The sequence below is a fragment of the Xenia sp. Carnegie-2017 genome, unplaced genomic scaffold (genome assembly GCF_021976095.1).
Source record: "Xenia sp. Carnegie-2017 unplaced genomic scaffold, XeniaSp_v1 HiC_scaffold_6, whole genome shotgun sequence".
Classification (NCBI taxonomy): Eukaryota; Metazoa; Cnidaria; class Anthozoa; order Malacalcyonacea; family Xeniidae; genus Xenia; species Xenia sp. Carnegie-2017.
This window is the reverse complement of record NW_025813526.1, coordinates 5,418,285-5,440,566: the sequence shown is the minus strand read 5'-3', so window position 1 is coordinate 5,440,566 and position 22,282 is coordinate 5,418,285. Positions and strand designations below refer to the sequence as shown.

General features: G+C 36.5%; 5 protein-coding genes across 5 annotated transcripts; 1 reads left to right on the top strand and 4 right to left on the bottom strand.

Moving 5' to 3' along the window:
- Window positions 1-1,135: 1,135 nt before the first annotated feature.
- Window positions 1,136-2,581, bottom strand: LOC124456983. The gene has a single exon (XM_047007283.1). It carries the CDS (start codon window positions 2,579-2,581, stop codon window positions 1,136-1,138), a length of 1,446 nt encoding a protein of 481 aa, XP_046863239.1.
- A 1,247-nt stretch (window positions 2,582-3,828) lies between these two features.
- LOC124456982 lies at window positions 3,829-6,265 on the bottom strand. The gene is made up of 2 exons (XM_047007281.1): window positions 5,801-6,265; window positions 3,829-5,757 (listed from the first exon to the last, which is right to left on the bottom strand). The coding sequence occupies exons 1-2, from the start codon at window positions 6,263-6,265 to the stop codon at window positions 3,829-3,831; spliced, it is 2,394 nt and encodes a 797-aa protein (XP_046863237.1).
- A 2,156-nt stretch (window positions 6,266-8,421) lies between these two features.
- On the top strand, window positions 8,422-12,806 carry LOC124457873 (uncharacterized serine-rich protein C215.13-like). The gene is made up of 5 exons (XM_047008039.1): window positions 8,422-8,542; window positions 9,334-9,392; window positions 11,191-11,352; window positions 11,452-12,139; window positions 12,455-12,806. The coding sequence occupies exons 1-5, from the start codon at window positions 8,521-8,523 to the stop codon at window positions 12,712-12,714; spliced, it is 1,191 nt and encodes a 396-aa protein (XP_046863995.1). The 5' UTR covers window positions 8,422-8,520; the 3' UTR covers window positions 12,715-12,806.
- Window positions 12,807-15,171: 2,365 nt separating this feature from the next.
- On the bottom strand, window positions 15,172-16,648 carry LOC124457874. The gene is made up of 5 exons (XM_047008041.1): window positions 16,612-16,648; window positions 16,105-16,296; window positions 15,844-16,014; window positions 15,651-15,703; window positions 15,172-15,572 (listed from the first exon to the last, which is right to left on the bottom strand). Exons 2-5 carry the CDS (start codon window positions 16,271-16,273, stop codon window positions 15,306-15,308), a joined length of 660 nt encoding a protein of 219 aa, XP_046863997.1. The 5' UTR covers window positions 16,274-16,296; window positions 16,612-16,648; the 3' UTR covers window positions 15,172-15,305.
- Window positions 16,649-16,877: 229 nt separating this feature from the next.
- Window positions 16,878-21,174, bottom strand: LOC124456981. The gene is made up of 11 exons (XM_047007280.1): window positions 20,799-21,174; window positions 20,610-20,690; window positions 20,021-20,386; window positions 19,817-19,918; window positions 19,274-19,512; window positions 18,776-18,945; window positions 18,471-18,564; window positions 18,064-18,405; window positions 17,701-17,853; window positions 17,247-17,373; window positions 16,878-16,975 (listed from the first exon to the last, which is right to left on the bottom strand). Exons 1-11 carry the CDS (start codon window positions 21,034-21,036, stop codon window positions 16,878-16,880), a joined length of 2,010 nt encoding a protein of 669 aa, XP_046863236.1. The 5' UTR covers window positions 21,037-21,174.
- Window positions 21,175-22,282: the final 1,108 nt, after the last annotated feature.

Sequence of the window (22,282 nt, the reverse complement as noted above, 5' to 3'; positions counted from 1 at the left end):
CCTCAATCTGCAGTCCTTCTCCTGATGCCTGACCAACTAATGACAAATATTTATTACGTGTGCTTTCGTGCAAACCTGCTCTGGTGAGAGCCTTAGAACTCAAACCAATATGGCGTTTGAAGCAAGCTTTAGCATCAGGCCAATATGTCATTGGTTCACTAAAAAGGTTTTTAATTTTTGTATTTTTATTCGAAACTGATCACCAAACAAAACACAAGGCAGACAAAAAGCACCATCCAAAGAAGGGGAGTAACACAACCAAGAATAATCTTCCAGCCACGAATAAAGAAAAGATCGACCATCAGCTGATTTAGGAAATGGGTAGGATCTATTCGGTTTAAAAACATTGTGAATGAGCTGGAGCTTTTGAAAATCATTCATATTTCTAGCTTTTTCTCTAAAATATCTCACATCATTTGGATATTGCTGTGAAAAATGTAATGAAAATGATTGCAAAAGTTCTTGTTTTGGGTTATGTATTAAACCAAGACTAGTGATGGCAGGCACCTTTTGTGTTGATTGTGTTTGTGTAGTACTAAATAATTTGGGTAAAATAAATTGTTTAGCCTTATTACTTGCTGGGGTTGAAACTGGTTGAAAAAAATTAGAAATGTTAACAGTAGAAGACTCTCCTTTCAACTTTGCCTGAACATGAGGAATTTTCTTGTTAGCTTTTCTAACAAAGCAGAAGCCTTTCTTTTAGTTTTACTGATAGGTTTGAAAATAAGAGGTGCAAAGTGATTTGGCTTAAAGACTTTACTAGAAGTCAATAGAGTTGTAGAACAAAACAAGAGGTATAAATAGTTATATTGAGTAGGTGGTGTTGGTAAAGGAAGACGAGGTGAAATAATTTGGTTGAATAACAACTTAAAAGAAACTTCTCCACAATCTGGATGCATCAAAGAAATTTTAATGATCATTCGGAATATAAATCTTTGTACGAAATAGAAACAAGATTGTTCGCCATCGATATGTATATTTTACTGACATTTTGATTGACATGTTTTTCTTCTATTATGCATTTATAATTACTACTCTGATCTTTCTTACACTCCCCAGGGTTGACATAACAAAATGTTGTCAACAAACAAAACAAAAAAAACAAAACTATTTTTAGCTAAGAATGTACAGTTATTTAGAACTTGTTTGTATTCTGCAATCTTCGCAATTGTCCTGTTATTCCCGCGCTGCGTTGTGGTCGATCAGTTGGACGAAGGACTTCTTCCTTTTCGCCTTTCTTATCGTTTTCTACTCTTTCGTTAATGTCTTCTTCCTGATGAACCTCAATTGGAATAAGTTGCCTGATAGAACGCTGCAACAAGTGTGAATGACTAGAGTCTCCACGAAGGACTCTGACTTGTGCAGCTCGTGTAATTCCATCGCCACCTTGTAACAATTGTTCAACCTTCGCCACCTTCCAAAAGATACGTTTTGTTTGATCGTTGCGAATAATGACGATATCTCCAACTGCTATTTCGGGATTTTGATTACCTCTTGATTTTGAAGTGTATTGCTCTCGTAAGGCTAAAAGATACTCGTTTCTCCATTGAAGAGTAAAACGTTGCAGTAAATTTTTGTGATGTTTCGCCTTTCTCGTCAAAGATTGATAAGTGCTCTGAATTTCAAAGTGCTCACTGTTTGGCATGGTCGTTATTCGTCTTCCATACACCAAGTGCGACGGGCTTAGCGGAAGAGATACAGCTTCTTCATCGTCGTACACGTAGGTTAGGGGTCGTGCATTTATTACGCCCTCGATTTCAACCACAATAGTATGCAACTCGTCGTAGGTTAGATTGGTTCTACCAACTACCTTTCGCAACGGACGTTTCACGCTTCGAATCAAACGTTCCCAGAAGCCTCCCCACCAAGGGGCCTTTTCGACGATAAATTGCCATGTAATCTGATGGTTTGCAAGATAGCGTAACACTTCCTCAGAACGACATAACTTGCGAATTTCTAAGCATGCAGCTCGGAAAGTCTTAGCATTATCGGATATAAGAAGAGCTGGCAGTGCTCGTCGACTAGCGTATCTGCGGAACGCGCGGAGAAAGGCTGGAACGCTTAAGGAAGGAGTGAGCTCCAGATGAATGGCTCTAGTAGACGCACACGTAAACAATAGAATATACACCTTTGTTGGATTATCCGACAAATTATTCCTTTCACAACTCTCTCGTACGAACAAAGGTCCGGCAAAGTCCAAACCTACGTTTGTGAAAGGGGGATCATCCGACACTCTGCTAACAGGAAGATCTGGAGGAGGCGTTCCCCCATAAGGAAGACCTTCGGCTTTACGACAAACGACACATTTCCTGACTATTTTCTTTACTGCTTCTCGACCACGGATTATCCAAAAATGCTCTCTAATGGTTGTTAGTGTATCACGAATCCCGCTGTGCTTCACATTGTGGTGAACCTCGCATATTAATAACTCCACAAATCTTGATTCCTTTGGAAGCAATACAGGATTTTTGCTCTCCAGATTCAGCAATGAATTCTTCAGTCTCCCACGGCACCGCAGCACGTGATCACCGTCGAGAAATAGCCCAAATTGTTTAACGTAAATGGGTATTGAAGAATTCATATTCTTTGACAAAAGGAATAGTATTTCCTTTTCAAAGGATAGTTGTTGAATAGACCTTATCCACAGCAGCTGCGTTCCTTATTTCGTCTGAGCTTAGTTCTTCTGAGGTTGTGAGTTTGTTTGTTGTTCGCTCGCACCGTGGCATCTTCTTTAATATGTTGATGAATCTCATTACATAAGCAGTTGTTCGAAGAAGTTTCTTCATGGAGCTATAACGAGTAGTGTCGATTGCTTTGTTAAGATCTGGCATGGCTCGTTGTTCGATTTCATTCGAAACTAGTGATCTTACGACATTCGGATGCTCTTTCACAATTTCCCTCAGAACTTCGTCACTTTGTGAGAGGTTGCCAACTGGACGTTTTGGCCACTCTTCTTCGCCCTTGCCAAGAATTTGGGTCCATTGAACCATAAGGAAGAATTCGAAAGTAGTTGCCCAGAAATACCTCGTGAGGGTAAATCTGCAGGATTAAGTGATCCAGGACAAAAGTTCCAAGATTCCGTCAACGAAATACTTCGAATCTTGTTCACTCGATGCTGCACGAATGGTTTCCATGCTCGATCGTTTCGTATCCAGTGGAGTGCTGTCATCGAATCAACCCAATAAAAAACTTCCAGACTCCACTTGAGTGCCTTTAACAAAGACTCTACTAACTTCGCTAGTACAGTCGCTGCCACCAGCTCTAAACGGGAATCGTTTGCTTTTCACTGGTGCGACCTTTGTCTTTGAAGCGATTAATTTCACGTCGATGGTACCATTCTCATAGACTGTTCTTACATAGACAACAGCACCAATTGCACTTTCAGATGCATCACTGAATCCATGAACTTGTGTAGTAAGGTATTTCGGTTGGAGTAGATAATAGCACCTCGGTACACGAACATCATTTAGAAACTTTAACTCTGACAATAAAACGTTCCACTGTTCACGTAGATTGCCATGCAGTTCACAGTCCCATCCCAATCTATCCAAGCACATGATTTGAAACAGAATCTTGAGCCTTATCGTAAAAGGACAAGAATCCAAGGGGATCGAAGATTTTAGATGACCATTTCAACAACGATCGCTTTGTGACAGGTAAAGAATTGGCGTACTCGATTATTTCAGTCAAATTGAATAGAAATGTGTCCTCCACCGTATCCCACACCATTCCTAGTACTTTGACTTGAGTGGGTTCCGTGAGCAGTGACTCTTTGCAATTGTCGACTTTGTAAAGGACTGATCATCTTGAGTAACGCTTGATTTGTCACTAATCAAGCTCAAATTCTTTACCTTCTAACGCTTCGATAGACTTCACTACGTTACTGGAATTCGAGTTCCATTTTCGCAAGTTGAATCCACCCTTGGCCATCAACTGCTTTGTTCCTTTGTATATTTGCAAAGCGGTTTCATCGGTTTCAGCACCGGACACAAAATCATCGACATACAGAGAATTTTTCAAGTGTTCAACAGTTTCTGGCTCCTGCTTCTCGTGTGTCTTCAAATGATGGTTGATAGTAGCTCCTAGAATTGCTGGCGAAGGTCGTAGACCAAAACCCAATCGACAAAACCTTAGCTTTAATACTTCTGAATGAGGATCCCTAGCGTCCCTTAGCCACAAAAAACGAAGCATGTCTCTATCTTCCTTGTCAATTCCAATCATTAAGAATGCCTTCTCAATGTCAGCAACTAGCCCAATCTTGTTTTGTCGAAATTTGACGAGCAAATCAAAGATTTGTGGAATGAGGTTCGGCCCGGTCAGTAAGCAATCGTTTAGTGAAAATTTGCGCAAGTTCGTCGTAGCAGATCCATCATATACAACGCGTAGCTTCGTAGTAACCTTATCCTTTCGTATGACACAATGATGGGGAAGATAGTGAATTTTACCACAATCCTTATCAGATGCCGGAACCCTTTCGACTATTCCTGCTGCCAATTGTTCAGTAATACCATTATTGTATTCTTCAAGATTTTGTGGATCCTTTAGCAGTTTTCGATGCAATGATCTCAATCTATTATGACAGAGTTCGTAATCGTCATCAATTTGCACATGATCATTTTTCCACGGCAGACCAACTTCGTAGCGTGTTCCAGTGAATTGAATATTTCGCACAAAATCTTGTTCCTCGGTTGAGTTCTCTGAGTCAAAGGAGTCAATGCCAACGTTCTCAGTTTCCCCAAAACGCTTCAATGATATTGTTAGCTCATCCCTATCGGTTACGACAGTAGAATTATCAAGGCAGTCGGCTGCTAAAATGAGGCTGTTCAGAGTATGTTCGTCTGATTTTTGTGATGACCATCCAGACAAAAGCCATCCCAATTTGCTGCTCATCGCTGTTGGACCATTTTCTCCTCGTACGACATCACCTGTGACTACGTCCCAATAATGATCAGCTCCTATCAAGATGTCGATTGAATCACAGCTACCATTGTTATCGGAAGAATCAAAGTCTGCAAGTTCTAAACCATGGAGATGTGGATAATCGTCTATATTTATCCTTGTAGGAAGTGGTGCACATATTGTTGGAAATGCGATTGCTTTAATCTCTACTACCTCACCTCCACTCTTGTTTGCAATGCTCACCTTGAACACTTCGCAGCTTTTTCGTTTACTCTTGCTTTGGCCAAAGGTATTTAATTGAAGTGTCTCCTTACCAATTGAATTTAACCTTAACCGGCCTTGAAGTGACCTTCGAATGTAAGACCTTTGGCTTCCAGTGTCAAAGAGAATTCGTGCTGGAACCGATTTTGATCCGTTTGATACGAGAGCTCTGGCTGTCTGCAAAAGAACACTTCCCTTGACAGTTCGTGTGACAGCTGTTGTGGTTGGAGAGTTTACACCTTCTGATACCTTCTGTGGATAGGTGTTATCAATTGCTTTTTCATTTTGGACACCCTGACTGTTGGTAGCAGGATAGCTGCAAATAGATTGGTGATGCCTCCCGGAACAATGTCGACATTTTCTTGTGACTATACACTTGTTTGCTTGGTGTCCCTTTTTTAGACAAATAAAGCAACGGTTGGAGTCCCTTAGAATTTTAACTCGGGCTTCCCTTCCCTTTACCTCTTCACAAGATGCTGAATAATGTGATCCTTGACAGTATACGCATTTAACCTTGAAGCTATGGGCACCGTCTTTATCATTTTTCGTCACTACAAATGTTCCAGCTGTCGATGGCTTGTTGGGCTTATCTTTGTTCTGGGGTTTCAATTGAACGCGATGACTCGCTCATTTCACGTGCCTCAACTTCAAACTTTATGGTTTTGAGTAACTCTTCAATTTGCCAAACATCACCAGTAGCTTTTCGTGCTACCTGCAATCTTATTTCACTCGGTAGTTTGGACATAATAATTGGTATGAGCAGACTGCCGTACTGGTTTGCAGATACCCCAAGCGAATCAAGTCCTCGCACTTGAACACTTATTTGATCGAAAACATATCTCAATTGCCCAGTACGATTTTCAGAACATGCAGATATTTGTAGGATTTGATCCATATGTGCGGCAATGACCTGTTGGGTTCGACCAAATCTATCTTGCAGAATCGCAATTGCTGCGTCATAATTTGCGGATGTTAAGGTAAGTCCCTTTATCGAACGTGCTGCACTACCCTCAAGCAATGAGAATAGATAATTGAATTTGTTTACCTTAGACATACTCTCGTTGCTGTGAATCGTAGCATTGTATAAGTCCCAAAGGCGTTCCATTCTGTGATCTTTCCACTGAATTTTGGCAATTGAAGTTTGGGAAGCTTTGGCATCATTATCGCTGGTGTTGTTCTGACAGGGCATTCAAAATCGTAGAATTCGCATTTATCACTTCATTCGTAATCGTATCAATAGCATTCGTGTTCCTATAGACCGTATTCGTGTTCGTATAGACCGTATTCGTGTTCGTATTAACCGCATTCGTATTCGTGTTAACCGCATTCGTATTCGTGTTAACCGCATTCGTATTCGTGTTCACCGCATTCGTGTTCGTATTAACAGCATCCGCGTACGTATTATTCTCATCGTTGCTTATCGTTGTGTTACTCGTGCTTGCTGTTGCTACCACTAAAGGAATCTGTTCGACTTGTGGTGTAGGACTTTGCCTTCTTTTTATAGTTTCTTGACAAATCTCCGGTTTTCTTGCTCCTTCGATTTTACGTCTAGTGCTTAGAATTCTATCCGAGACGGCGGCTGCTTCTTCAATTTCGTGTTCAATATCCGTTACATCGCATATCCCAATGATTTCGTCGTTTATTTCGTCTAAGATCTTCATCTTACACTCAAGTTGTTCAGCGATGACATTACATCGTTCGATGTCTACTTCAGTGGCATCCAGAAGCTCGAGTGCTTCTTTTACAAGCCTTGTACAAACGCCACGATAACCGCCTCGTTTGGCGCGAAGTCGTTCAATATTATCCTTCGACATTTCTTGGTTTTCGAATGAAGCTGTTCTAGAATACCGTCGTATACGTACTTACCGGCCCCACGTTGGGCGCCATTTAATGATCATTCGGAATATAAATCTTTGTACGAAATAGAAACAAGATTGTTCGCCATCGATATGTATATTTTACTAACATTTTGATTGACATGGTTTTCTTCTATTATGCATTTATAATTACTACTCTGATCTTTCTTACAGAAATGATTCTATTAGTAACTGAGGAGAGAGCAAGTATACACAAAAAACTACCCCAAATTTTATCTCTACAGTTGCAAAGAGCTTCCATTTTAACAAGATCAAGCCCTGATAAACGTGAATCCACACTTTCAAAACAACAGGACATAGCCAAAACATTTTTTGCACTGACAGAGACCTTGTCACCATGCTTCTCTAAGGTGGAAGTGAATATTGGATGATAACAATAATAATTTGCATATATAAAAAGCTCTATAGATACCATAGCTCTCAAAGTGTGAATGAGAGCATTGCTTCCAACCAAGGCCAGAGAAGCAGAGCTGTATAGACAATTTTCTAGATGGTTCAGATCTAATAAAACAGCAGTCGAAAGATTTCTTGATTATTATAAGACTGCAACAATTTATGCAATGTCAACAAAGCGAGTTAAAAGCGATCATTTCAACAACAATGAAATGTCAACAAATCGGCAGTTTTGGTCTTAACGTGTCATAACAACTACGCAATTAGGCTTATATTCATTTCTACTTATCTTAATTTAACTAATTTTACCTTAGAGCAACCGATGGCTTCGTATTGTCGGCCTTCACATGATGAGGCAAATAGACTGTCTCAGCATTTACATCACGATACAAAGATCGTCCAATTAAAGGAAAATGCTCTTCAGGCATTAAGAAACGAGAAGAATTATATATACCACATAATTCCTCAAAGGTCTTAAGCAAAGCAACATCATAACTTTTTAAGTCAGAGAGAACCCGATCTAAAATACTGCTAGAGTTAGCCATGACGATCGATAAATATTCAAGCGCAATGAAGCAGACAAATATATTCCGACTAAGTTCGCTACAACAACCAATCAAATCCGAAGATTCGTCAACATCATATACCAAAAATAGATATATCCTGCAAAAAACTAACAATATTGACCAATCACAAGCTTTAAATTGGTATAGATCCTGCAAGAAATCTCCACAAATTACAGCTATATAGCTGGTTCGTCTGGGCAAATCAGAATCACAGAATGAACATAGATCCTGCAGATCCTGCACAACCCAGTCTCTTCCTTAAATTAACTCTATACGCTAATTGTGAAAATACCCTCAAATTGACTCTATAAGTCAATTTGAAACGTCCATTCAAAAAACAGGCCTGGTGACTTGCCTGCCTGGTCGCAACCACGCAACCCATCATTTACCGCAATCTACTATCCCGCGAAGTTTTGCATATCCTCAATCGCTTATTGTAAAGTGTATGCTCTTCTGATTGAATTTTTTTTTAAAATTCAATTTAAACTTTAATATTAAGTTGCGTGGTTCGCATTATTGCTGAAATGGAAGAAAACAATGGTAGTGGTAAGTAATTTTACACATTACACTTAAGTTATAAAATTACAAATACTGAAATACATAGGCCAATCCAGTGGCTAATTTATGTATTGAAGGCTATGTTAGCTTTTAGGAGACCTATACTTTGCTTGCTTTTTGAAAAGATAAACAAGAGTGCTTATCCATTCTCTTTTTGGTCATAAATGCATCTTAATTAGCAAACATCAACTCTAGTACACTATTTTACAGATAGAAATTACTATACAAAACTAACAATAGCATGCACATATGAGTGATATGATTTAGCTTAGTTAGCTACACCCGACTGACAGAAACAGTCCACAAGTTAAGGTAACCTTGAGCGAATATTGATTGTATAAAACAAATAAGCTTCAAGATTACAATGTTTTAAATACTAAGTAACTTAAGTTTGTCCAAAAGACTTATATTTTGAAAAAGAAAGTTATTTCAAGTTAACTTGAATAGCTGCCAGTATCATATTGCTGTGATCACCTGCAAAATACATGTCAATCTGATGTTGTACATATTTTTTCTTTGACAAGTTAAATTATAACAATTTACATATGTAAGTGTGTACAAGACTTTCCATCTGGCAAGTTAAACTGTAAACTGTTTACCATCAAAAAGAAGGGTATTTTCATGTTCAATGTAAAAATTATATAGTTGGACTAAAACCTTTGGCATTGTTACCTTGCTGTTCCTCAGTATGTTTTTCTCGATATCACATGCTCATTTATTTGTGAAGTTTGTTAATTAGTAATTACAATATTTTAATTTTTAAACATTATTTTTTATAGGTTTTGATGTACTAGAATTAGATGATACAGAATATGTTGATGTATCTTCCAAAAAATTTGTAGGTTCATCAAATATTTATTGCAAATGAAATACGAGAAGTGTTATAGTATATTAGAGTCATAATGATTGTGCCCAACAGTGATATAGCAATCTCAATAGTTTGGGGAGCTGGTATTCATTTGAGTGCTTGTTTTGCCATGCTAAGTTCTTAAAATAATTGTTTCTTCTGGATTAAAACATGCATTAATTTTTTACTTCATTGTTGGCCAAGGTTTCTTAGAGCTTACATATACAGAAACACAAAACAGCTCAGCAATATAAATAGCTTGTGCACCAACTTTCATTGATGCTTTCAACATGCCTAATTTTGCAGTGAGACTAAAAGTGGAATACCCAGCTTGTAAGTTGTGATCCTGCTCCATAAATTTTAGAGCATTATTATTTCATTTCTATTGAGATCTATTGTTTTAACTGTAAATGAGAACATAGGAGTTAACATAACTGGACTTAAGACGTGGGGTGAATACACCAGTGATTTTATGTAAATTTGCTGTATGTATGCAGCATATCCACTGTGTAAAGAATAGATTTCAAAAGAAATGGATATTGATAAGGTTTGAAATTTACATTGCAAGAGTAAAACTTGCAAGCTTGTTATGCTATGCTACCTCTGCTAACATTTGATTTGATGGTGATCAGTGCCATCCTGGACATTAATGAGGGGGTGCTATTTATTCATACATTCACTTGTGCCCACTTGGTTTCTTTGAAAGCAATTCATTTATAGAATTAAGCATTTTACTGTAAAAAAACACGTTCAGGCACAACTGAACTTATGAATAGTACACATTCCAACCAATTTGCATTGTCAAGACAACTCTGATGATTGCAATTTTGGAAAATATGCATCTGTGAGTCATTCTATTTGAAAATTAATCAGCATATTAATTTCACAAAAGAACAAAGTAAAACAGTATATAATAGTTTCCTTGATGTTTCCTTGATGTTTGAAATGATGACCTGTTGTTGTAGTTAAGAAATTAAAAGCAATTACTTTGTTCAACAACTCAACAAGAAAACATATAAATTAGTAAGTACAATGCAGGGAATACTGTTTATTAGGTAAGGCTCAACGACACACATATAATTAATGTTCTTGTGCTATTCTACCCCCTCATCATTATCATGTAGCAAAGGTTTATCATATATCAAACGTCTATGAAGCGTACACTGTGTATTAAAACTGTGTTTTGAATTATTGCTTTTATTGTGTTTAAATTGTGTTTTCAATTGTATGCGTGTTGCTGAAACTGGGGATTAAAAATACACAGTTTTCTTGCACTTAAAGGTTACGTAAATGATGTGATTAGTTTCATGTTTGAAGATGTAGATCGTCCAGGTCAGTAGAGTTATGAGAAGGACTGTTTTGTTGTTGTTGACTGACGTTTCGACAACCTTAGAGGTAGTCATCTTCAGTCCTTCTAAGGTTGACTCTGAAGATGACGACTGCTAAGGTTGTCGAAACGTAAGTCAACAACAACAAAAACAGTCCTCAGGACTCTACTGACCTTGACGATCTACATCTGCAAACATGTAAAGATATTCCCGGGTTCAAACCATTTACTTTATTACGATGATTAGTTTCCGTAGTAAAGGAATCACACAACTTGTTACTGCTTGTCTTGTATCTTCACGTCTGTAGTATTACTTTTTGTATTATTCGTGTATAAATGCAATTATTGCTTCCTATAAAATACATCCAATTGCCTGAAAGGTTTGTACAGTAATTTTCTGGAAAAAATAATTTTTACCAAATTGGTGGTAAATTATGTTATAGAGGACTAAAATTTTTTTAGACAACCTCTCGAAAGAAAATATGTAGTAATTGCTCTACTGCGGTGGGCAATGCATGTAAGCGATGCTCCAACTGTGGACAGCTCATTCCAAAGAGGCCTTCTTCCGTGTCAATACCACAATATTCGACCACGACAAGACAGAAAATGCTGCTGATGAAAAGGGTTAGATATGTGTTCTTTAATGTATCTTAGGGTATTGGAGCAGATGTTAAAATATCAATGTATAATTTGATTGGTTTCGGAATTTGACTTTTTTTGTAGGCTCAGACTCTTCATCAGAACCACGGTTATCATGTGGTGGTAATGTATTATCACCCATCAACCACTGGAGGTCCAACCGTCTGGGATTATGCTGCAACTCCTGGCCTGGCGACAGATTTTATTAGCAGCAGTGGTGTAAATGGAAAATCAGCCAGAAACTTGTTTCAAACTGGGATGAAGAAGTTATGGCAAGATAGAAATGAAGATAGTCAATCTACAGATCTTTCATCTACGAATACTATCCCTGCCTCTACTATCCCTGCCTCTACTATCCCCGCCTCTACTATCCCTGCCTCTACTTCCCCTTCCGTGTCGTTTTCTGTTTCTCCTTCTTTTTCAGCATCTTCATCTGTAACTCTTTGTAGCTCTGTTACAACCTCTCTTCCAGTTAGTAGCGCTGCTTCAACATTCAATCCTATATGCAAAGATCTTCATTTTAATACGATTTCCGCAACTTTCGAATCTTCCTTCCTCTCTGCTGCTACAAATACCAATACAAATGTCGTCACTGATTCTTTTAGCACTAATCCCACTCTAGCCTCTTCCAGTGGATGTACCTCGATCGGCAATTCTTCATCTGTTTCAACCTCTTCTTCCTCTTCTTCAAGCTCCTTCGTCGCTACAACATCTGTGTCTACCATATCTAAAACGACTGCCCCATCTGTCCCTACAGCAACTTTTAGCACAGGTCAGGAATAGTGTACATAGGTATTAGCATTAGAATGGTTGATTTTTTTAGTTTCTTAGAAGTTTTTTAGGTTGTCGCAAAACAAGTTCGATCTTTTGTTGATTAATTTTGTCATCAACATGGAACACATTTCACAACAATAAGCATGTCCAAACACACATGACTACTTTCAGCTTTAAAATGTTAAAACTTGATTTGGCTCTTTGGCAGCTACGTACATGCCGATGATGCGTAGCAATATTTCTTCTGTCATAAAGAGTGATCAACGAAGCAAATGGCTATGTCTTGAATTTAAATTGTTTCATGTACACTTAGGAACTGTTGTAGCATTGGCCAACGAGAATGGTGTAGTGTGTGGTTTTGGATGTGTCTCAGGAATGTCGAAGGTGCATAATCGGCCCGTGAATCCCGGCTACCTATCTGTCTTTTTTACTAGTGTGGTACCGGGGAAAACAGTTGCTCCACCATTTCCTGGTCCATTCGACGAAGATGTCGTAAGACCTGGCGAGTCTTACATTTGGCCAGTTGACAGAATGTTTGTTGCTGGACCAGATGATTTTACTCACAATATATAGCTACGTAAATCTTCTGCATTTTTTTTCTATGTGGATTTTATTATTTTCGTAAAGAAACTTCCTTGTATATGTATATTATAGTAAATTTTCTATTTTTGTGCCTGATCTTTGAGTGGAAATATTTTTGTTTAATATCATTGTATTATAAAAGAACAGATTTTATATTATGCGCGTCATATCACGTAAGAAGTCCAAATAAAAATTTCCGAGTCGTGAAATAAGACATTTATAACTACTTTGAACTTCACACTTTTGTACTGCAGAGGATTCTCTTGTAAATTATTTCTTAAAGTTTTCACACGGTATATCAATGAATGGAAAATGGCGATTTTGATGGAATAAAAGTGTAGGGTAAGGCAGCGTGCTAAAACGTTTATGCATGTTTTACAACAGTGGAATGAACATGAGCAAAGACTTTAGTTTCTCTTACTAAAATGTTTACAAAAACAAAGACATCGTGGAATTTTTATTCAATTCTTCATTTGTTCTTATTTGAGTTAAATATTTTTTAAGTTTACGTTTATGCGGATGCTTATGTCATGTTCTTTAGAAATCAGCCAATAGTGAAAGATTTAATGCCTGATGATATTATTGTGCAGATTTCACTGTTACACTTTACGTTGAATTTCCAAAAACAATAACTTGAATGCTAGTTGCAACATAGATATATAGTTTATAACCAAATGAAATGAGATGCACTTTCTCACGTAAAAATTGACGTATGAAAAATATCTGTAGTCGCAGCCTAATGACAGAGCATGAGAAAATACAACAATAGATTAAATACTAAATATATGTTCTACTTCATAGATCATACACTCATTCTTTCATAATTGCATTAAAAATATTCCAAAATAAATAGATTAGAAAATAAAATTTGCGATATGTCTTAGAACAATTAGAGCTCATTTATTATCTAAAATATTTATGTAACACACGTACACGATTTTATTCAAGTGTTGTTCACCTATTAATCCCAAAAATAAGATGATTTAAAAGTTTTTCTATGGAGATGCATAATAAATTCAGAAAAAGCGTCAACTGTTGCGTCAAAAAACACTAAGACGCCAACAACCAACGAACTATATTCCAGGTGTATCAAAAAAGTAGACTCTTGGAAAAGTTTCTCTAAAATAAGACACGCATGTGTATTTTAACGTTCTCTGGTACAGCTGGTAATGATTTATTTGCAAATTGAATAAAGTACAATATGAGATTAAGAAGCCAATTCCTAAGGTAAGTGAAATGCGAAAAAGCAAAAAAAATTCAAGTGTTTTAAAGATCTTGCGTTGGCCAGCGCTTGCCCTCAAATTGCTTACAATTAAGATAGCTTGCACAACCTCTTCCATATTTTGACTCAAGATAATTAAATTGTCTTTCAATGAAAATTTTTCGTGAGCAAGGCCTGTTTTGAAGGACTTTTACCAGCAGATATTTCACTGCTATAACATTTTGCATTTTGAAACTTTCTTTCCAGCTGTACTGTACCGCGCCTCTTGTAAGAACTTTTACCATAATATACTTTTGATACATTCTTACTATACACACGATATATAAGCAATACACGTTATATAGGCTATGCACACTATACACACTATATACACTATATAGGCTATATACACTATATACACTATATAGGCTATATACACTATATGGACTATATAGGCTATATACACTATATACACTATATAGGCTTTGCACACTATATACACTATATAGGCTGTATACACTATGTACACAATGCATAGGCTGTAAACAGTAAGTGTTTTCGCCAACGTCACAACGACGTCACAACGACGTCACAAGTTTCTACTGTCCGCTATTATATAGACGGAGTGTAACACAAAAGAAGAAACAATGGAAACATAAAAGTTAGATCATAACGTATAGTAAGAATATTGTGTTTAATATACAGTTTATAACATACATCAAACGACTTTTTCTGCATACGGCATTCCCATATCATACCTTGACGTTCTATAAAGCAATTGGTGACGTATTACTTGTCATTCATCGTAGAAAAACCGGTTAAGGCTGCTTTCATGGAGTTAAGTACCAATTGCACAATTTATTAACCAAATTTAAAACAGAAATGTCTACAATCTTGATGAAACATGTTTTCAATCACTTTTGTTAACAACTTATAACAGCTGCAAAAGGTGAATGGCTTCATTACATCCAGGGTGTCTGAGATATAGATTTGTACGTAGTAACCATTTTCTTGAGAAGTATGTACTGGAATTGAACCAGTATACCAGCTAGTGGCTGGTAGCCATTCATAGCTTTTTTGGTTATGTTAGTGAGAATGAGCGACTGTTAAATCAATAAATCTATCACAGAGGAATCAGAAATCTAAATATCAAGGAAAAAGACAATTTGTGTTGCGAAAAAGGGCAATTTGTAGATCATAGATTGTTGCAAAATAAGCTGTTTGCACTGAACAACTACAAATGCGTGTTTCTTCTTAGATGTATATACTTGCAAGTGTATTTGCATACATTTTATTTACAAAAAGAGCAACATGCAAATAATTTTCTATTTATAAAAATTGCACACAAAAATATGATAGCACAGCTTTCAGCAACAAAATACTACGAATTATATGCATCTTCTTCTTCAACATCTTCATAAACGTCATCTTCACGAACGTCATCTTCATCGCTACAGTCTGATTCACTGTCACTACCGTATACGTTGACTATGGACTGTTCTAAGTCGTGAAAGTATTGAAAACCTTTTTTCAACTGCACTCTGGCAAATGCAATTCCGCAGTTTGTGATGGCGAGACGACCATGCAGAGTCTTCATTGTGTCTTTTCGCACACAATAGCGATGTTTATATTCATCTAGAAGAAAGCTCTATAAAACAAACATAATAATGTCAATAAGTATGTTCGTATTTTAAAAGATTGGTGTCATTTTCACTACTTATCTGACCTCTGTTTCAAGGAAAGAATAGTCATCAGATTCATCAACATTATTTGTAAATACTAAAAAATTAATTGCAAAATATGTTAAACGCATGTACACATGGCCTACTTAAGTAGGCCATGGTACATTACATTCCACAGTATATAAATACGCAACCTTTAAGCTTGTTTTAACATAATACGAACATTTATCTGTATACCTATCCTATCTTTAATCTTCTCTTTTCTTTCACAAAGGAGAGGCAAAACGTTTTCCAAATAATAAATCATATAATTTTTCATCTCCATGTTCAGAAGTGCTTTTTCCTCTTCCAATCTTTTAACTAACATGTACTTATCGACAATTTGTGCCTTGAAACGCACAGGTATATCTAAATATTGTTAAGTAAAATAGTTGAAACTAAAAGCGAGCATGGACGTCACAATATACATAGAACTATATTTGCAATTCTTTTACACACCAGGTGAAGTCGTACTATCTATGTCACACTGGTTAAACGACCAAACAAAATATCCAGACATGACTTCTTCCGCACTTGTCGTAGGAAGACCACACAGACTTGAGAGGCAATTTAACTCTTCTACGGTGGATGTTATTTCGGACTTCTCTTTAGCGCATTTCTTTCTCATGGAAGATCTTCGTTTGCTAGAATCTACAGTACGTACATGTATAATATACGTAACAACGACAAATCGCAATTTTACAGCAATTTGGCAAAATGCTTTGAAATAATTCGGCACAAAATAAGTGTAGGGTGGCCCATAAATATAAGTCTACATATTTCTACGAGGATGGTGTAGATGGTATTTACCCGTTTACTTTTAGATAAAGCACAATTTATCTCGAATAAAACTGTTCCATATTTTGCATTTTGTGTCGCCTACATCTAAAATCTAACTCACTTAGATTTTGCAACAAACTTTAAAATAATGCTTACAGTTACTCATAAAACCCCAACAAAACTCACCAGCAAGAGAAGTTATTTCTTTTGTGCGTCTAGTGACTGAAAATACAACATTTCTAATCTCTTCTGCAGCTTTGCTACTGTCGATTTTGCCAGCTGCGACTTTCCTTGCTCAAGAAGCTGCTCCTCTGTCACATGTCCATCTAAAAGCTGTCTTTTCAATTCCAGCAATCTTGTTGCATTTCGTTCAAGTTGTTTCACTTTGTTTTGAGCGTCATGAACGAAACGCCTATCACCCAATAATGTCTGCGTTTGATCATCGTTGGCTCTTACAAAATTCTCCAAATGTTGAGCATTTTCAACAGTTTGATGCAAAGGAAGAACTCTTCGGCGGCACCTTTCAACGAAGAAACTCCAATTTGTTGTTCTAAAGAAACAACAAAAAATATTAATTTATCTACGTAATTACTAAGCACTCCATACAATACTGTATAGCTATATATTTTCCGGGGGTAAAATGAATTGTTAAAAATAACAATTGCCAAACATAAAAATTTGAGCCAGGCCAAGAATTATTTCATATAGTTTCGTTTTAAATGATGTTTGAACAAAAATCAACCATAAGTACAGAACTGTTCAATACTAAACCATGTTTCCAAAAATATTTGAAAGTAAACAATGTTATAACAGAGGTATACCTCTCGCAAATTGTTGAACTTCTTCTTTCCACTGCATTATCGAGTCGTCCAAGTCAGAATCCTGGACATTAAGTTCGCTTCTTAACTTTACAAAATCGTCCCTGGCAGATGAAAGTTTCCTTTCGGTCTTCGAAATACAAGTACACATAATGAAAAACAGTGAAAAATAATCATATTAGCGCAGTAAACGTATTGGGTTCAAACAAGACCTATACACAACTATGAACTGTAAATTCATTTCATATTATACACGTACGTAGCTATAATTTTGACAATTAACTGAAGATATATACAACGTGTAACCTTTTTCATTCGAATAACAAGTGATTTTGCCAAGTTTAAAATTTTTCGCTTGTTCCAACTCAGAAGATGTTCAGTAATGCATTCTTCTCGTCCTTAATACGTACAACCATTAATGCGCACATTAGTTCGTGGACTTAATCGACCAAAATACCTGAGTGGATATACAGATAAGAAAATAATACTCACCGGAGGCCGTCATATTTTTAGTAGTCGAGCCAAGTCTTGACAAATACGAATTTATTTGCTCAACTTCTTCGCCAGCAGTTGCTGCCGCACCACTTTGCCATCTTCCGCTCCAAATAACCTAAAAAAGTGTGAAAAGAATCATCTATTCAAGACAACCCATTTCAGATTTATGTAACCACGGTTTAGTTACGTGAAATACAGTATTATTACAGTTTGAAAAAGCACGCTTTGTCTCATAAAATCTTTAATAGAGCATTATCGTCGGCGTATGTGGTATTTAGCTTACGAGTTATTGGGTAAACAATCATAACTTACGTATGTAACGTACCTGACATGACCAACTGTGTGATTTCCCATGCATTATAGACAGTGCTGGTGCAATATTTTTTAGCGCATTTTGATTTTCTTCCGATGTAACACGTAGAGCCCAAGGCCAATATTTGCATATAATATCTTCCCACATATATTTAACTTTATGTGGTTGTAAAAAATTCATATGCAAGTAGTGAGCATAGCCATAAATTTCTCCTCTGAACATGTTCAAAGTAGCTTGAGCAATCGAGTGCCTGCATCCAGCAACTTCAAGTCCAGTCTCGTCTTGGTTTTTCTTTGATTTGGAGACCATTTTTGCAGCTTTCCAATGGGTGTCGCCACAAGAATTATCTTCATTCTATAAAAAATGCTTTAACCTAATAATAGATTACTACCTTTCAATCCTACTTCATAACACATTACCTGAATTGACTTTGAACCAAGACTTTTTAAATGAGAGTCCACAAAACTATTGTTTGCAATCAATACATCACGATAATAACACTGGACTGGACCCCTGTGGTAAAAGTAAGTTATCAATTTAGAACACAAGCACTCATAAACTCAACAATGCAGGTAAAGAATCAAACATGAGCAGTAGGTCTTTTTCTTGGATTTGTTAAATTGGTTCAATTTATTAAAACATAAAAGTATCTGAATCGTTTACAAAGGGTAATTCCATTTTACAAGTTTGAGAATTCGCCATCCAATATCACAAACCTTGGTACTTTGCTGAATCTGTACACTTTTGATTTCCATCAATATGACATGAATGTTGATCAATACTACAAGGAGGGCAATTTTTCCATGTCTGCTCATGAAGAAGGTCAATTTCATGTTGGCAATAGCTCCATTCAGCAAATGATTTTCTGAATGTGACTGAATTGATAACATTTTCCTAGTGAAACCAGTTCCAAATCAAAACATAGCACAATTATATACTATTTGTTGATTATGCAAAACCCACTGTACTATAATATAGTTCTCATACTTCAAACATACACATTATATGAAGCCTACAAAATTGACATGTGCTTGTTACAAATTTTAAACAAATTTTCCTTGACTTCCCAGAATTTACCAAAATTCACAGAAAGAAATGATCATAAAGGATTATTTTGAAATCAAGATTTACGTCTTGTAGCTTTTGGTTTGCAAGACAAAAAATATACACAAAGTAAAAAGCACACTAACAAAGATATGTAGATAGCATAAAAAATAATCACCCTTCCTCTAGAGCTGGAAATATCTTCCAAACTTCTTACAAAAGCAGATTGTGATGACCCAGGCATCCTCTTTCTAAATGCATCCCACAAATTAAAGACATCTTGACTAAATATGTAATGAAAATTTTCAGGGCTTCCAGGCCACCAGCCACTCTCAATTATACTGTCAACAGAAATTGGTGACCACTTCCATTGACAAGATGAGCAATGTACAGTGAACCAATTAAGATCAAATCGTCCTGTTGAAGACAAAATATAATCAAGAATAACCAGTACAGTGCTCAAAATATGTGCTTCAAAGAAATCAAATCCTGGGGTTTCATAAGAAGCCAGCAACTTCATCAATGATTTGAAGTTTTTAGTTTCAATCTAAAGTCTATGAATTAGTGTATAATCCAACCTGCTGCCTATGTACTTTTCTAAAGGTGACTAAGATAATGAGCCCCTAACAAATCCGATTTTAATAAGATGCATCATATGTACATCCATATATCAAAAATTGTTATTTGGACTCTGTAAAAAATTGCATAAGGACATTTTCACCTTCACAAGTGATCATAATCACAAGAGAGCTGTTGGTAGTTTTGATGATAGGTTCATTACACAACTGACATGATGATGGGTAAAGGATGGGACATGATCGATCTACAAAGATAACAGCATCATCACAGAAAACATTTCTCTCATATCGGGCACAACAAAAAACAAATATTTATATAAAATTAATAGTATGTACATTATACTTACCAATGCTGCAAATCTTTCCATCAGATGAAATGGATTGTGTTGGCTTGATATATTGAAAATAACCATCCAACCACACTTCTCGATCATGGAGAGGATTATTCTCATGGACATCATCATCGCATTCTCGACAAATATATCTCAACACACCACATTGTCTGCATCTCAGTACAGCTTCATTTTCATTGCATCTAGAACACTTCATAGCAGATAAAGGAGGAGCAAATGATGACACAGTGACATTGAATATTTTTTCCCTCATACTTTCCCAATTTTCTTCTCGATTTTCCATTCTTTTTTGCCAAGCAGATGGCCCAGTATCCACTTCTCCAATAACCAACTGACAGCTTTCAAGAATGGCTTCAAGATCTAAAATGAAAATGAAATGATTTTATGACGTAAAGCTGTTTCTTTTTCTATTTTTTTTTTCTAAAATATGACACAATTATAAAAAGAGCACATTGAAGTGTTAAAAGCACAGTCACATGTGTATAAAAATATAAAAAACTATGTATAGATGCAGTGGCCTGGACAGCACAAAAGTTTTGCTTCTGTTATGTAAAGTTGAGATGTAAGAAGTATTATCAATAACCTCTTTCAGTAACATTGTCATCACATAACATTTCCTGTGGAACATCACGTAAATCTGACGATGTTGTAGGCATTTCCTCATCTATGATAGTGATAACAACAAGTAAGATAAAAATGTAACATACAAGTTACACAAAAATCTAAAATGCTTCTATTTCTTTGATAAAAGTATTATTTCCCCAGCACACACCTCTTTGTGTATTTCTATTGCTCGGAGTGCTTTGCCTCGGCTTATGAATAATCCGTTGGCCATCTTCGTTTCTTTGAAGAACTATATCTCTACTGGCATTTTTCTTCTTAATAGTTTTACTTCTACTTCGAACACCTTGATTTGTAATAGCATTGACATTGCTTATTGCAGACAGCAGCTGCTCATCAATCGTTGGTTTTCTCAGCTTACTGCGTTTATGAGACATGTGTGATAGCATAAATAAGAGGTGAAACCCCGATGTGTTTAATATTTCATAAAAATACTGATACAGGGTACTGTAAAATATCTTCGCTCCAATAACAAAACAAAATGGCGCGCGCTAAGTTTTTTGGTTTTTTCATTTCGGCAACTGGCAAAGGAGCCACTCATGTCACAGGCCTGTTTTTTGAATGGACGTTTCAAATTGACTTATAGAGTCAATTTTAGGGTATTTTCACAATTAGCGTATAGAGTTAATTTAAGGAAGAGACTGGGTTGTCCTGCACGATACGCTAACCAATGAATGCTCGCAAATTGATCAATTTAAACCAATCAAAATCGGTATATGGACCCAAATCCTGCGGAAATTTTAAAGCACTGAAGTGTTATAATTTAAGGAATACCCACGGAATTTTTTGAAAGTGACACGTTAATACGTTAGTCGCCCGACTTAGTTGACTAAGTTTAAATCCGCCTCTGGAACCTCCTTGATTTTCGATTTGTTATGCTTAAGCGGAAGCGATAAATGATGGGTATGTCGATATGTCTGTTTATTGTTTCGTTGTCTTTACTGTACCAAGCTTCTTTAAATTCGCGTGCGTGTTTAGTCTGTGCGCGTCCGAGTACTTTAGTTTCTGTCCAGTCGAATGTGTGGTTGTTTCCGTGGGTATGTTCTGCCGGTAGTGAGTTCGGATCTCGTCGTTTTATGGCGTTTTTGTGTTCTGTGAGTCTTGTTTCAATTTTCTTAGATGTTTGTCCTATGTATTGCTTTGAACAGTCTTTACATGTATCATGTAGATCGCGTCAGTTGTATCATGAATTGTTGTTTTGTCTTTATGTTTGGTGAAACATGATTTGAGTTTTTGTGTAGGTTTGTGGGCGACGAAAGCTCAATAAAAAAGAACTTAAAATCCGGAGAAACGTTTATCTTTTATGTATTCAATGCCTGGATTACAAATTTTCAAACTTTTAAATACTTCTATATATATCTATAATTCTTGTTAACTTCCTTATTAGTCTGAAGATGTCTAAGTCAAGACGAAACGTCACTATTTTAAAAAATTTCACAAAACCAAATTGTTTATGACCATTTTCAAAATTATTTGTTGGTCTCTAATATTTATATTGAGAATCCGTTTCCCGCCTGGCACTTCATTAGCAACAATATTGATAGGATAGATTTAGATTTGAGGACGCGACGTCTAAGACGACGTGAGTTGACCGAGCTGCGTCGACAACCCCGTCGTCACCGTCGTCTTTCATGT

Excerpts from the sequence above, each read along its gene's own strand:
- LOC124456983 (XM_047007283.1), bottom strand. The coding sequence starts at position 2,581 with ATGAATTCTTCAATACCCATTTACGTTAAACAATTTGGGCTATTTCTC.
- LOC124456982 (XM_047007281.1), bottom strand. The coding sequence starts at position 6,265 with ATGGAACGCCTTTGGGACTTATACAATGCTACGATTCACAGCAACGAG. Across the intron at positions 5,758-5,800 it reads CCATAAAGTTTGAAGTTGAG|AACAAAGATAAGCCCAACAA; the intron begins GCACGTGAAATG and ends TTGAAACCCCAG.
- LOC124457873 (XM_047008039.1), top strand. The coding sequence starts at position 8,521 with ATGGAAGAAAACAATGGTAGTG. Across the intron at positions 8,543-9,333 it reads GGAAGAAAACAATGGTAGTG|GTTTTGATGTACTAGAATTA; the intron begins GTAAGTAATTTT and ends TATTTTTTATAG. Across the intron at positions 11,353-11,451 it reads AAATGCTGCTGATGAAAAGG|GCTCAGACTCTTCATCAGAA; the intron begins GTTAGATATGTG and ends CTTTTTTTGTAG.
- LOC124457874 (XM_047008041.1), bottom strand. The coding sequence starts at position 16,273 with ATGAGAAAGAAATGCGCTAAAGAGAAGTCCGAAATAACATCCACCGTA. Across the intron at positions 15,704-15,843 it reads GAAGATTAAAGATAGGATAG|TATTTACAAATAATGTTGAT; the intron begins GTATACAGATAA and ends TTAATTTTTTAG. Across the intron at positions 15,573-15,650 it reads ATTCTTTCCTTGAAACAGAG|AGCTTTCTTCTAGATGAATA; the intron begins GTCAGATAAGTA and ends TTTGTTTTATAG.
- LOC124456981 (XM_047007280.1), bottom strand. The coding sequence starts at position 21,036 with ATGCTATCACACATGTCTCATAAACGCAGTAAGCTGAGAAAACCAACG. Across the intron at positions 20,691-20,798 it reads CAATAGAAATACACAAAGAG|ATGAGGAAATGCCTACAACA; the intron begins GTGTGTGCTGGG and ends TCACTATCATAG. Across the intron at positions 18,946-19,273 it reads TTTCCAGCTCTAGAGGAAGG|GAAAATGTTATCAATTCAGT; the intron begins GTGATTATTTTT and ends TGGTTTCACTAG.